This window comes from Arvicanthis niloticus, chromosome 15, assembly GCF_011762505.2.
Source record: "Arvicanthis niloticus isolate mArvNil1 chromosome 15, mArvNil1.pat.X, whole genome shotgun sequence".
Classification (NCBI taxonomy): domain Eukaryota; kingdom Metazoa; phylum Chordata; class Mammalia; order Rodentia; family Muridae; genus Arvicanthis; species Arvicanthis niloticus.
Window position 1 is genome coordinate 29,883,695 of NC_047672.1, and position 14,868 is coordinate 29,898,562.

At 36.8% G+C, this 14,868-nt stretch overlaps 1 protein-coding gene across 2 annotated transcripts in view; it reads right to left on the reverse strand.

The window, feature by feature from the left end:
• Positions 1 to 14,868, reverse strand: part of Exoc4 (exocyst complex component 4) — a 711,678-nt gene that overhangs the window by 639,690 nt on the left and 57,120 nt on the right. For both annotated transcript variants that reach the window (XM_034519115.2, XM_076913572.1), the window contains exon 5: positions 11,116 to 11,225. In XM_034519115.2, the coding sequence (XP_034375006.1) occupies positions 11,116 to 11,225 (110 nt within the window). The remainder of the gene's footprint in view (positions 1 to 11,115; positions 11,226 to 14,868) is intronic.

The window sequence follows — 14,868 nt, forward strand, 5'->3', positions numbered from 1 at the left end:
GTGAACCTGTCTTAGGTAGGTCTGACAAGAATGCCTTCCTTACCCATCGTGGAATATGCATTATCCAAAGCAATGCACTTCTGCCTTAGGTTGGTAAGGCTCTGTGCATAATCTTACCTATCCTTGGCTTGCTAGCCTGTTAAATTAATAACTCTGTCTGGGAGTCCATTTTCAGTTTCAAGGCATGTACTCTGGCTGCCAACATGTTGGTGTTATAAAGACAAGATTTAACATGATGGTCAGGAATAAAAGTATTCCCAGGACAAAAAGGGCTAGCATGATAAAGCTATATATGCCATTCTTGAAGCTTGACCAAAATAGAAATACTGACCTCAGGCCATAGGTAATTTTATCAGCAGTGTCTGTTGCATCAACGCACACTAGAGCAGCAGTCTTTAAATTCATGAGCTCACTATGCAAAGCTAAAACATCCTGAGAAGTGTTAGAATTATGCCAAATACACTGCAAGCTTTTTCTTAATTATAATGACTATCATTGTAAATTTTAGAAGTAACACAAATCCAATAATATTTGGCATGACACTCAAGATGGCTCCTATTTTGGTCATTCTGATAAGCTGTTAGAAATCATGATCACAGAACTCTGTTTATTGCCTTGCTTGTTCTTTGACTATTTGTGTTTATTGTCTTGCTTGTTCCTTGACTATTTGCATCCATTGTATTGCTAGTTCCTCAACCTAGAACTGAGCTTAATACTTGCATATAATTAAAATGGTATAAAAGCAAAAAGGAGGAGGGAGGATACGATAGGGGGTTCCTGGGGGAGTGGGTGTAATGGGGAAAAGGAATGATACCTGAAATGTAAATAAATACAATACCCAATAAAAAATTTAAAGAAAAAAAAAGATTATTGCCATTTCAAATTTGCTGTCTCCATTTCCTGCTTGGGGCTCAGGAGATAAGTTCTTGATGCTCCATTCACCATGACTACCTGCAGCCACAGGTCCTCAGTGTGAGGGTGGGAGACTCTTGTACCTCTGGAGCTGAAGTGAAAACCCTTCCCTCTCCAAATTCCCTTTGTCTTAGTGTTTATCACACCAATAGAAAAGTACTTTGTATATACTCTAAACCATATAGCACACAATACAAATGACTCCTAGTGACATACTGCTATACCTCCTTAACAGTGCCTTATTCAAACAATATAGGAGAAGCTTCATGCAGTCAGTGAAAATTAACAGAGACCTACAACAGACAGTATACAGAGAATGAGAGTCTGAATCACTCAATCCTAAATGAATGTCTTTATCAACCCCTGCACCTCTGCCAAGTCTCAGGGATCTATGCAGAAGAGGAGTTAAAAAGGTTGTAAGAGCTTGAGGGGATGGATAACTATAAGTAAACAGTATACTCCAGACAGAACAGACTGATATAAATATGAACTCACAGAAACTGTGGCAGAATGCACAAGACTTGCACAAGTTCAAGCCAAATAGGGTCCCAGCAACAAGAAGGCAAGAAGACACATGGTCCACCCCTAACCAAAATGCTAGTTGCAATTAATACGCTAGCAAAAGGAAAAGATTTCTGCAATGGAGAGTCACTGGGTATATCAACCACACTCCAGGACAAGCCTCACAAAATAAACTCCATGATTTTTTTTTTTTTTTTTTTTTTTTTTTTTTTTTTTTTTTTGTGAGCTCCTTGTTTTGTTTTACTGGGGTATTTTTCTTCTTGTTGTTGCTTGTCTTATACGTCTTCTGATTGTCTTGATTTTCAACTTCATTTTTGTGGGTTGCATTTGGTTTTTTGGCTTTGTTTGAAGACAGAGGAAAAAAAGAATGAACATAAAATTGAGCAGATGGGGAAGTGAGAAGATATGGTATTAGTTGGGAGTGGGATGAACATGATCCAAAGATACTCTATGAAAAACATTTTGCAAATAAATAAATGAAATTTTAAAAAGTATCACATACTCAAAGCCTTATAACATATAATAAAACCCCTTACATTAAAGTTAGTAAATTTGTTTTCACTGTCACAAATTGATTTTCATAGGAATTATGAAATTAACTTATGCATATATTATTATTTCAATAATTAAAATGTAAAATAGGCACCTCACCATCGTAGATAAGAAAAGGAAAAGTTAGAATTACATTGAGTTTACTTCAACTGTAATTGAACTCATGTTTTAATATAAATGTATATACCCATACAAAGAAATAAATATAGATCTGTATGTATGTATATAGATGTATATATATTTACATATGTACACATATACGTGTATGCATGTAAATATAAACACACATATACATCCATCATAGACAGATATGCTTTCTAGTTTTGCCATCTAAGAGGGACTACAGCAATGACACACTAGTACAACTAGAGCACATATTGCAATTTCAAAATTATTGTTTTCCAAGAAAAGGAACCACAGCTCCTTAGCGAGACTGCTAGTTGGCAGATGAGGACAGGGTAAACAAGAGGTTAACTCCAAATGACTGGCACTTCCAGAATGTAAGGAGGAATTAAACCTATGATGGTGGCATTTACTTAAAGGTTGAATGAATGAATGAATGAATGAATGCATACATGCATATATACATACATAAATATATAAACCAATTCAATTTTATTTATTTTATTCTGGTGTCTGTGTTACTTGGGTTGCCATTATGACCATTCTATCTGTCTTAGTTAGGGTTTTACTGCTGTGAACAGACACCATGAACAAGGCAACTCTTATAAAGACAATATTTAATTGAGGCTGGCTTACAGGTTTAGAGGTTCAATCTGCTATCAAGATGAGACCATGGCAGCATCCAGGCAGGTGTAGTGCAGGATTTGCTGAGAGTTCTACCTCTTCATCTGAAAGCTGCTAGAAGACTGACTTCCAAGCAACTAGGATAAGGGTCTTAAAGCCCACACTTACAGTGACACACTTCCTCCAACATGGCCACACCTACTTCAACAAGCCACACCTTCTAATAGTGCTACTCCCTGGACCAAACATATGCAAACCACCATATGCCTTTCTGCACACCAATTCTGTAGTATGCTTCCTCAGTACACTTACTTCCCTTTCATTTCTGTTTCCCCATCCTTACTCTTTCCATTTTTAATTATTAATACCTTTAGTTTTAATAATCTTTGAATTGGTAGTGTACCCTACTAGCATCTTAGTGCATCACTATTCTAACCTTATAGGAAATACAGAAGTGCTTGATAGCTTTTTCTATATTTTGATATCTAGTGTGTTGTCAAATCATTATTTTTACTATTATGCTGGTCAAAGAGAAGAATGACCAGCAGAACACTTATTTTACAAAGCAAATGGGAAAAAGGGAAAAACTGAAAAACACATCCATTCTAACACAGAATTACCAACATACACACACAGTAAGCCAGTGAACTCTACAAATGGTCATAAAAACCCAGACTGAAAGTAATGACAATACTCAATATACCTAGCATGTGGAAAGCCAAAGCAAGTGGGTAGAGCTATTTTTGTGTCACACAAAGTAGTCAAACCAGTCATATGACATAAAAGTCACTACATATTATTAAAGATAATAATCAAGAAAAGGGACCATTAGGGCTCATAAGATTATTCAGCAGGTAAAGGCACTAACCACAAAGCCTGCTGACCTAAACTCTCAGAATCTACATGGTGAAAGAAGAGAACCAACTCTGACCTCCACACATGTGCTGTGGTATTCACATGCTCACACTCAGACAACATACATACATACATACATACATACATACATAGAAGCAAAATACATATATGCATACATAAATAGAGGCAATATACATACATACACACATACATATATATATAAATACATATATTATTTAAAAGAAGATAAAACAATTATAAACATGTATTAACCAAATGTTGGTGAACTTTATTTCACAAAACAAATACTACTCATATAAGGGAACAGATATGTCCATATATATTAACAGCAGGGGCTTCAATACCAAAGGGTCATGTTTGGATAGAACATACAAAGACATTTCAGCCTTAAACAGCAACATAGATTAAATGCACTTAGCAGATATCTACAGATTATTCCATCAAACAGCTATGGAAAAATGGAAAACAGATTCTAGTCAGGAGTCTATAGAAGTTTCTTCAAAATAGAACACAATCTGATCCACAAAAACATTATTAGCAAATACAGAATAAATTCTTGTACCTTATTAGATTATAGTGGAAAAACCTAGAAGCCAATAACAAGAGAAACCATTTAAACAGAGATTAAGTAATACATTCTTGGATAATCATGAGTCATGAAGAAATCAGAGGGAAAAATTAAAATTCCTAGAATCAACTGAAAACAAAACTACAACTTGTCAAATACTTTGCAATACATTAAAGGCAGTTCTACAAGGATGGTTTATAGCTGTGTGATCTTACATTAAAAAGTAAGAGAAAGAACACGGCAAAAACCAAACCACACCTTAATGTTTTAGAAACAAGAGAATAAACCAAGCCTAAAATATGTAGTCAGAAAAAATAAAGAACAGGGCAAAAATTAATAAAGTGGAGACTAAAGTATAAACATTAAGAAGCAATGAAACACAGTTATGGGGGGAAAAAGAAAATATCAAAGAAATATAATTGGGAGCAAAACAAGGGACATTACCACAGATACCAATAAAATCCTGAAAAATGATTATAGAATTCTTTGAAATCCTAAGATAAAAAAAAAAAGTCTAGAAAAAAAGTCTTGATATATATGACTTACGAAAATTAAGAAAAAGAAGAAAAGCAACAGGTTGATAACTAACAATGAGATTCAAGTAACAAGAGTTTCCAAAAGAAAAAAAAATCTGAATTCACTGTCCAAGGATGTTAAAGAACTGCCATGAATGTCCTTCAAAAAGAGGGATAAAGAATACTACTGAACTCATTCTACAACATCAGAATTATGCTGACAATGCCAGATAAAGACAAAACAAAACAAATATAAGCTGATTTCTCAGATAACACAGATAAAAATTTTATCAATAAAATTCTTGCAAATCAAGAACACATTAAGCAGTATATATTATACCCAAGTTTGTTTTATCCAAGGGATGAAAAGATCGTTTTAACATATGCAAACCAATAAGTACAAAACAGCACATAAAGGGGTCTAAGGACAGAAGTCTCAAGGGCTTACTCAAAACATGCAGAAAAACCCTTTAGCAAAGTTCAAGATTCCTATGTAAGAAAATCCCTAAAGAAACCAGGAATAGTAAAAGTAAGAAATGGCAAACCTATAGTTTACATTATACTACATCAGGAAAAAAATAAAACCATGTCCTTTAAAATCAAGCACAAGTCAAGGATGTCCACATGTTCCAAACCTCACTATTCTACACTTAAAGGACCCTAATGCTCCACAAGAAAATCTTTGTTTCTAATACTTCCAGAAGAGTCACAGGAAATAAAGTCACCATACAAAATTCAGTACCTCGTATATAAACCAATACCAAGTATACTAAAAAAAAAAAAAAAAAAAATCAAAAAAAGTTTACAATATTCAATACAAGCAGAAGGGAAATATGAACAAATGTACCCAAGGAGATAAAAGGTTTCTACAATAAAGAAAACTTTAAGAAATTGATGAACACACTTGAAATGGAACGACATTCCAAATTCATGGATTAGTAAAATTTATAATGTAAAACTGATGGCAGTAATAAAAATCAATCTGCAGATTCAATACAATCTCCATCAAATTTCCAATTATAGTCTTCACAGAAGTTTCAAAACAAAAATTTAAAACTCAAACGGAAGCACAAAAGAAACCCAAATATCCCAAAAACAAAAAACAAAACAACCTAAGGGGAGGGGAGACTCTTGAGGATATCACAATACCTGACTTCAATTTACAATAACAGAGCAACAGTAACAAATACAGCATAACAGTGGCCCACACACATAATAAAACAGAATGGAGCGTCCAGAAATGAACCCATATCTACAGCCCACTTGATATTCAAAGAAGGTGTAAAAAAGACTAGCCTAAATCACTCATCAACAAACAGAAAAAATGTGGTACACACATAGGATGGAATTGTACTTAGCCCTAAAGGAGACCAAGATAATGTTCTTTGAAAGGGAAAGGATGGAACAAGAGGTAATCATATTAGGTAAAGAAAAAAAGGTCAAACTGAGGAAGACAATGCCACATGTTTTCTCTTCTCTGTGCATTTTAAAATATACCTGTAAGACATGAAAGTGGAAGGGGAGGGAAATTCTCGTCAGGAGGAGGGAGGCAGTGGGAAGGAGCAAAGGGGAAAGAAGTTGGTGGGGAGTTGACCATGTTCAAACATACTTCATGATTTTATGAAAAGGTTAACATGAAACCCATCATTTTGCATAATGAATATTCCATAATTTATAAAACAGGAAGCAGGTGGAGAAGGAAGTAATTAACCAGGGGAACACATAGATTAAGGGGTATGTTGATATCTAAGATCTGAATCATGTAATCTCTTCTTACTTATAATATTTGTAGTAAGTGTATTTAATTAAATAAAACATGGTCACTAATTTTATTTGACCTGGCATCCCTAATATTTTCATATTTTCATAGTTTTCTAATAACTAATCATAGAAGTCAACATAGGCATTTAATAAGAGTAATACAAAAGAAACTAAGGATAATCCTAAACAAAATCAGCCAGACCAAGAGAGACAATGGAATACTTGATTGAAACTCCACTGACCTAACCTAAGTGTCAGGTCCCAAAGAAACTGGGGACAAATAGGTAACTGTAGTGTCTATTAGCATAGTACATGCTGGCCTCTAGACTCACTAGGTACCAGGGTATCCTCTCAGCTCTCCTCATCCTACCCCCCAACCTTAAATCTCTCCAGCCCTAGAGATTCCCTCCCCTTCCCCCAGCTTCTCTTTCTGTATAGCCCTGCCTTTTCACCTGGCAGGTGGTTTCTTGCTTCTCTTGGCTCACCTCTAGGTCCTCTTGCCTCTCCCTCTTCTCTTCCCTCTCATTCTCCCTCCTACCTCTCTCACCTCATGGCCCAGCTCAGCCTGCAAGACATATTTACTCCCTCATATCTCCAATAAACCCTGCTCTTCACCATACCCAAGAGCATTCAATTCCTCATTTCATTCACTAAGAACAGAAGTAATTCAAAAAGTGTCCTGCTATTTTGGTAAGCCAGACCTTCACTGTTTTATACACATGAGTTCTTTGAGAAAATATTTCATGTCCTCTTATATTGGAACATACAATTCAACATTCCATGTTGAAAGAATTCCTTAAATGTCAAATTTGCAATTATTAAAATAAATATTAAGTCTCAGAGAAGATTATATTAGGTAAGTTTTGCATCAAGAAAACAGCAGCAATGAGGAAAAACACATTGTGGTTTCTTTTAGGTATTATTGACTGACCTAAGCTGCACCAAAAAGGAAAGAAGTAAAAAGTCCAGTTTTGCTATAGTCAGGATCATAGTAGCCCAGCAGGACATGAATTAAATGAATCAAGAAGCCACAATGAAATGTCTGTGTACCCTGGAGTGCTTCCCCAATCAAAATGCTCCAAAGGCACTTTGCCAAATGCAAGGATATACTGGGAGTACAAAAGCTTATACCAACATTTTTACTATAATTGCTGGCTTTTCTCCCAATCTTTCTATCTAATTCTTTAGACAAACTACTACATCTAAGTAAGACATTAGTTTTCTCAAGACAGAGACTAGCAACACGCATCCCTTATGCAAGACTGAAACCAGCATGAGACCAAGTTCCAACCATGACCCTCTTGGATGAACCTGGACAAAGCATTTGGTCTCTGTGGAATCATTTTCTATATTTGTAAAAATATTTTTGAAATAATAGATGATTAACACTTGTATATATTACTAGCATGAGATTTTCATTAAGAAAGGGGCATGCTCATCTTTTCCTTTTATTCTACTAGCTTGTTTGACTCATTAACAAGGGCTCATTATATATTCTAGCTGCTCAAACTCCATCAGATAAATAACCAATCTTAGGTACAGACCCTTTTTTCTTTCAGTTCTCTATTATCTCCCCTGTTCTTTATTATGACATTTATAATCTGGTTAATACATAGTAGAAAAGCAATGCAAATTCCAATTACTTGGTTTTTGACATTACTTGCTTCTGTCAATTTTGCAATTGTGCCTCAATTTTGCAATTAGGCAGGTACTTTACTTAGCTAGATAACACATACACATATGTAATTATATAACCTTACACCTAAGTAAAATGAATATAAAGATGACAATCATAGAGGTAATAACAATTGCAACTGCCCTAAAATGACCCCACCTGTAGCATCCACTGAACAACAAAATGCAGTTTGCATACATTCACTTAGAAACTATGGTAGAAAACTTCTCAGAGAAAAGTCACAATTGCACCTCTACATAAGGCATCTGCAAAATGACTCATTTACAAGCAGAATTCTCATTTAATTAATAATAACCTGAACATTCTCAGGAATCACCTCCAACCTTAATTTATGGCACCCCAATGGGAAATCCGCTCTGCCTGGGGATTCCCTACTGGAACTTCCTCTATAAAAGTGTCAATTCTAATGGATTACACCCTCAATCCTACTGTTTCACAAGATGCGAGGGGAGCTTTAAGAGCCTATGTTAAATTCCCTGCTGAAAATGTCTATTACTTTCCCAACTGACTTGCAGGGTACTCCACAAATAGACACTAAAGACTTGCTGATCAGTACCAAGAATTAAACAAATTTCTGCCCTTTATTATGGTATATTTCATCAGCTCCAAGCTTTTAGATGTACTTAGTAACATTTTATGTAGTCTCTCAATAATGTATATCTTCTTTGCTTGTAAAAATCTCTTTTAATAATGTGATAGAGTTCTAAGCATTAGAATGGCAATGACTTAAAAAGATTCATCACATAATTTCAAAAACATCAAATTTTTCACACATTGATTTCCAAAGATAAGTTAAAACCAAAAAAAAAAAAAAAAAAAAAAAAAAAAAAAAAAAAATCAGTACAGTAAACAGAATGATGGATCCCCAAATATTCATGCCTAAGTCCCCAAAACCTGTGAGTAGGTCACCTTACACAGCAAAGGAGACTCTGCAGATGGATATCATTAAAGATTTTTAGCCTGAAGTACCCAGGTGGGCTCAATCCTATCATAGGTGGCCTTAAAAAAGAAGAAAGAAGGCAAAATTGTAGGTGAGAGAAATACAATGAGAGAATACCAAGCCTGGCTTGGCCATGTAAGGGACAGCATAACATGGTTCCTGACCCTGAAACAGAGCCAGCAGGGCATGGGCCTCCATGAGTTTCATCTTTGCTGGGGGCCAAAGACTTGAGTAATAGTGTGTATATTTCAGAGAGGAATGTCCTCTCTGCCAAGGTTAATGACTCCAAGATAACAGAGACAGCAAGAGTCCAGGAGGTGAGGGTGTGGCTAATGTCTCTGAAAAATGGTAGAATGCTGTGACCTTCAGGACAGTCCTTAAGGCTGGGAGAATGAACACTGAAAACATGAGTTCAAAACATATAATTTCTAAACTAGACAAAATAGAAGGATGGAACATGAATTGGAAAAGGAGCTTCACAATCTAAAGGAACAGAGGCAACTGCACTATGAGCCAGCTGGTCAGAAAGATACTAAAGAATTGGATTAAGAGATTTAGGGAGTGGTGATGGCAGAGCAAGGTCCACCCAGCTGTGGTTTTCTTTGTTTGTTTGTTTATTTATGCTTACAAAGGCAGGCAGATTCCTGAGGTCAAGAGTTCAAGGTCAACCTAGGACAGAGGGAGTTTAGGTCCAGGCCCAGGCCCAGCAAGGGTGGTAATTTAAGGGCTGGGTCCCACTCAGTATCTTACTTCTTCCTCTGAAACCCTCACCAAGTCAAGGCTGGTCCTTGGCAAGGGAAGATTCAACTAGCACCATTACTGGTTTTGAACAAAGACAAAGAAGCCTCCTAAGGTGACAAGTGACAAACTCCAGAACCTGATAAAGACAAGGAAAAAGAGTCCCCAGAACTTTCGATAAGAAACATGGCCCTGTGAATGCTTTCATTTGGGCCCAATGAGATTTTTGTTTTGTTTTGTTTTGTTTTTAATAACTGTCTCATGTAGCCTGGGCTAGCCTCAAAATCTTTTCATATCTGGCCTGACCTTGAACCCTTGATTCTCCTGCTTCCATGTTCTTAGTGCAGGATGTACTGCACAGGCTTTTGAACTCCTGCTTGTGCATGTAGAGAGCACAGGTCAACATCAGATGTCATCTTCTATGGCTCACCACCTTATTTTTCTAAGGCAGGGTTTCTCACTAAACCTGGCACTTGATTTTTGGGGGTAATCTTCCTAATCAGTAGGGCCCTGGCATCTATCTTTCCATTCCCCTTCCTCCCACTCTGGAAATACAAACACATGCTGCTGTACCCTGGTTTTATATAGATGCTCAGGAACCAACCTCAGATCTTCATACAGTCCAGCTCTGACTACACAGAAATACCCTGCCTCAAAAAAGACACAACAAAAACAAAAAGAAAACATCATGAACAGCAGGATGACTCGGCAGTGGATTAAAGTCTGTAGCCTACAGATGCCAAAGCCAGAATGCTGTGTGCAAGAAAGGAAACATCTTTGAAACTGTGCTCATGACAGTGGACAATTATCAAACTTTATTCTATCCCTGAAAAAACAACCAAAACCTTGAATGCTTCCTTATTCAAGCAAGCAGCCTGGTCAGCTCTGATCAATGTTACTTCTCTTTGGTTCTTGTTAGTCAGCTCAAGTTCCAATAAAAGAAACTTGTTTGACGTGTTCATTATAAATGGCTTAGACTCATTTCTACTTTTCTGTCATCTGATATCAACAGGAGCAATGAAGACTATAACCAAAAAGAAAAGCATACATTCTACCTAAGAGCATTCAAATGCTTAGAAAACAGTATCACTGAAATTAAACATATTCAAAGCTGGAATCTGCAGTCAGGCAGTGACCTGCCAGTTTTCACCCCTGAAAATACAAGTCTACCCAATGGTTTTATATCTACTTACTGTGAGGATCCCACAAGGCACAGCACAGACTAACAGAGGTCTTAGTATGGCTTTCTAATATACTAAGACTGAGGCAGATAATAAAAATAACTTACCACTTGAGCCTCCAGCAGCCGAATATTGAGTGGCATCAAGGAATTTGCGTGGAGTAGGGATATTTGAAACATCAATCAGAGGACCAGGAGAGGCATCTTTGCCATGAGAACTGTGGGGAAAGCAAGCAGCAGTTACTACTTTCTCCAAAACCAACTGAAGTCCCATTTAGTGTCCAGAACCTACACTGTGACTTCAAATACCTCACAAGTACATTGATAATGCAGTACTTGCCACAACTGGGGGTTTAAAGATGTCCTCTAAGAGTCCCAACTGTTTATCATAGTTATTATAAGGATATTCTGGACTGTCTAAATGAGCATCTCATATTAAAATTATGCCAAGCAACTATCTGCACCCCTTTGTACGAATAGTAAAGATTTCTTATAAGTAAATAAAGTTGCAGTGACACCATGGTATGACAACTAAGTAAAGGTTTAATAGAATTAAACCCTCATTAAACTTATGTTCTCCAAGATCACCTCATACTTATTTTTCAGGAGTTTGCTCCTTTGCGCTGTCTTTAAAATAGACTCATAACTTTTGACAAGTTGAGAATCACTATAAATGCTGACTTTAATACTTTCTCAAAGACTTATTCAGCGTTATTGTTTCAATAAAGCCCAGTCCTTAATTTAAACCCACTAAAATAAGTACGTTGCTCAGAGATGACATAAAGGTTATAAACGGCAATTATATTTTCAAGATAAGTTCTTAATTTATAAGTACCTGGGCAAAATCAAGGCAAGTACTGCTTGGGCTCTGGCCAAAGGAAACAGAATCCTCCAGCCACACTGCATGGACAGCAGAAGTTTCTCCAAGTCCAACCCAACAATACAAGCTACAGTTCTCACTTTCTTCCAGCCCCAACACAACAATAATAGTAATAGATCACTCATAAACTAATTCTTTCAAGGGAGAGAAGGCACAAGAGAAGGGAAAGACTTCAGACAAGATGGAGGGACAGATCCAATTGGGAACAACATTTAAACCACTGGTTTTCAACTTGCCTAAAGCTAAGACCCTTTAACTTCTTCATATTGTGGTGACCCCCAATCATAAATTATTTTTTGTTGTTATTTTTATACTGCTAAAAATCGTAACGTTAATTTGCAGGGTATCTACTATGCAACCCTTGTAAAAGGGTCATTTGACCTCCAAATAAGTAGTGACCCACATACCACTAATCTAGTCACTCCTCCCCTGCAATATTCTCCCACCCTCTTCCCATGATGCTTCTGGAACCAATGTACTCCGTTTACGTGTTGCGTATATTCTCCCTCTCCTTCTCCTCCCTCACAAATGCTGGGAATGAAACCCCTGCTACATAAGAATATTACCTCTGAGCTATACCCCTGCATTTCTAACTAAGGACAATGTTACTTCAGAAACTTTTGGGGGAAAAAATTTGCTAAAGAGTGTAAAGAGTAAAGTATCACTTATACTAATACTACTTTTATTCCATGATAATGATCCATTATCCCAAGAAATGTAGATAATAAGGTAGTGGCTAACTTCTCCATTTTTATTGACTAAGGTGAGTGGGAATTGTTATCCAAATAATTTCTGTAATGTATTAGTAGTTGGCACTGCGCTCAGTGTTGGCTAGAAAATGTGACTAAGATAAAGCAAATATCACACGTTCTACAGACACCATCACTCCCAGCTAATGTGAAACTCAATTCAGGTATATTAATAATGGGAAATGACTGGGATAGTTATTTCCAATTAAGTCTTCTCTGTGGATATAAAACATCAGGTTTATTGTAGGACCCCAAAGGGCTGCTGTACCCTTGGTGAGACTTTCCATGTGCTGCTGTCTACTAAGTAACATTCTGCTGTTCCTCTAAGATCAAAAACATCCTGGTGCCCCAGGAAGGGAATTTACACTTAACATCCTATTGACCCTCAGTTGAGTTCCTGTTTTTTCCTGAGTTTTTCCTTCGCTGGCTTGGTGTATATATTGAACCTGCCTCATAATGGATGACCCAAGTCTGAGTCTTTCTTTAATTCCCCCAGGTCTATACCCAAGCTCAGTACCGAGGCAGCGCTGGAGCTGTCAAGTGGAGATCTCACCAATTGGGAAAGCGAGAACCTGATGGGATCCTTCCTGGAAAAAGCCGGCTGGCTGGTACAGGAAGTGGAATGTATTGGAGAAGAGGTGCAGAATCAAACTGAAAGTACCGCTACGTGAGATCGCGCCATGTTAAATGTGAGTTCCTTCCTACAAGTACTGGCACAGGATGATGCAGGTAAGAAATCCTTGTATGAGGTGGAGAATAGCTCCAGCTCTGAGGATGAGGAAGAAACTTTAGAAAAGGAAATAGCTTATTTAAAGGAAAGATTAAAGAAATGCAAGGTCCGAAAGGCAGTGGATTGGGAAGGGGAGCAACCACCTAGAATACTCTTATATTTGTTGTCAAGAAAAAAAAATCAGAAAAATGAATATTATTACAAGATTTAAGAGAAATTAATAAAACTATGATGCCAATGGGGGCTATTCAACTTAGATTGCCTACACCAGTTGCTATTCCAAAAATTTGACACATGTTAGTGATAGGTTTGAAAGACTGTTTCTCTACCATACCCTTGCATCCTCAGGATTGTGAACACTTTGCACTTAGCATTCCCTCAGTCAACTTTAAGGAACCATTCCATAGATATCATTGGGTGGTGCTGCCCCAAGAGATGGCTAATAGTCACACCATGTGTCAAGTCTATGTGACAACTGCTCTTCAACCATTAAAGAGAATAAATCTATACATATATGTATAATCCATTTTATAAATGATATTCTATTTAGAGCTAGAGAAGAAAAAGAGCTTTATGAAGCTTATGCCAAACTGCAAAATGATTTGCAAACTGTCGGGTTGATTATTGCCCCCAAGAAGGTTCAAAAAATTTTTCCATATAAATATTTAAGACATAAATTATTACAAAAGGGGATTCATACTCAAAAGTTACAAATTAGAATAGATACTCTTAAAAACTTTAAATGATCATCAAACATTGTTAAGAGACATAAATTGCTTAAGACCTTCCTTACAAGCACAGGCCAGTTAAAATCTCTCTTTGATATTCTTAAGGGAGATACATCACCCACTTCACCCAGACAATTAAATAAAGAGGCTAGAGAATGCTTGAAAATGGTACAAGAAGCTCTAAAACACCAGGCAGTGGTGGCACACGTCTTTAATCTCAGCACTTGGGAGGCAGAGGCAGGCGGATTTCTGAGTTTGAGGCCAGCCTGGTCTACAGAGTGAGTTCCAGGACAGCCAGGGCTACACAGAGAAACCCTGTCTCGAGAAACCAAAAACCAAAAACAAAAAAAACAACAAAAAAAAGAAGCTCTAAAACAAGCTCATTTAAATTATGTAGACTCAAAGAAACTGTTATTTGTAGTTTCTATATCAAAAGATTCCCCAACGGGTGCCTTTGGGCAGGAGGGCCCTATTTTCTGAGTTCATTTACAAGCTTCACCCTCCAAGGTTGTTTTGTCTTACCCACAGAAACAGTAGCTTCCTTGTTGTTTAAAGCCCATAAAGTAAGCCTACAAATGTTTGGTAAAAAACCAGACATGTTTAGTACCCCTTATAATAAGGATCAGATCCAAATTTTATCTCAAAATTATATTGATTGGGTCTTGTTTGTACCATTAATAGCCAATTTGATAATCATTATCCAGATAATAAGTTGTGTTATTTTTTTTTTGAGCTCCACCCGGTGGTTTTTCCAAAAATTATTTCCAATCAGCC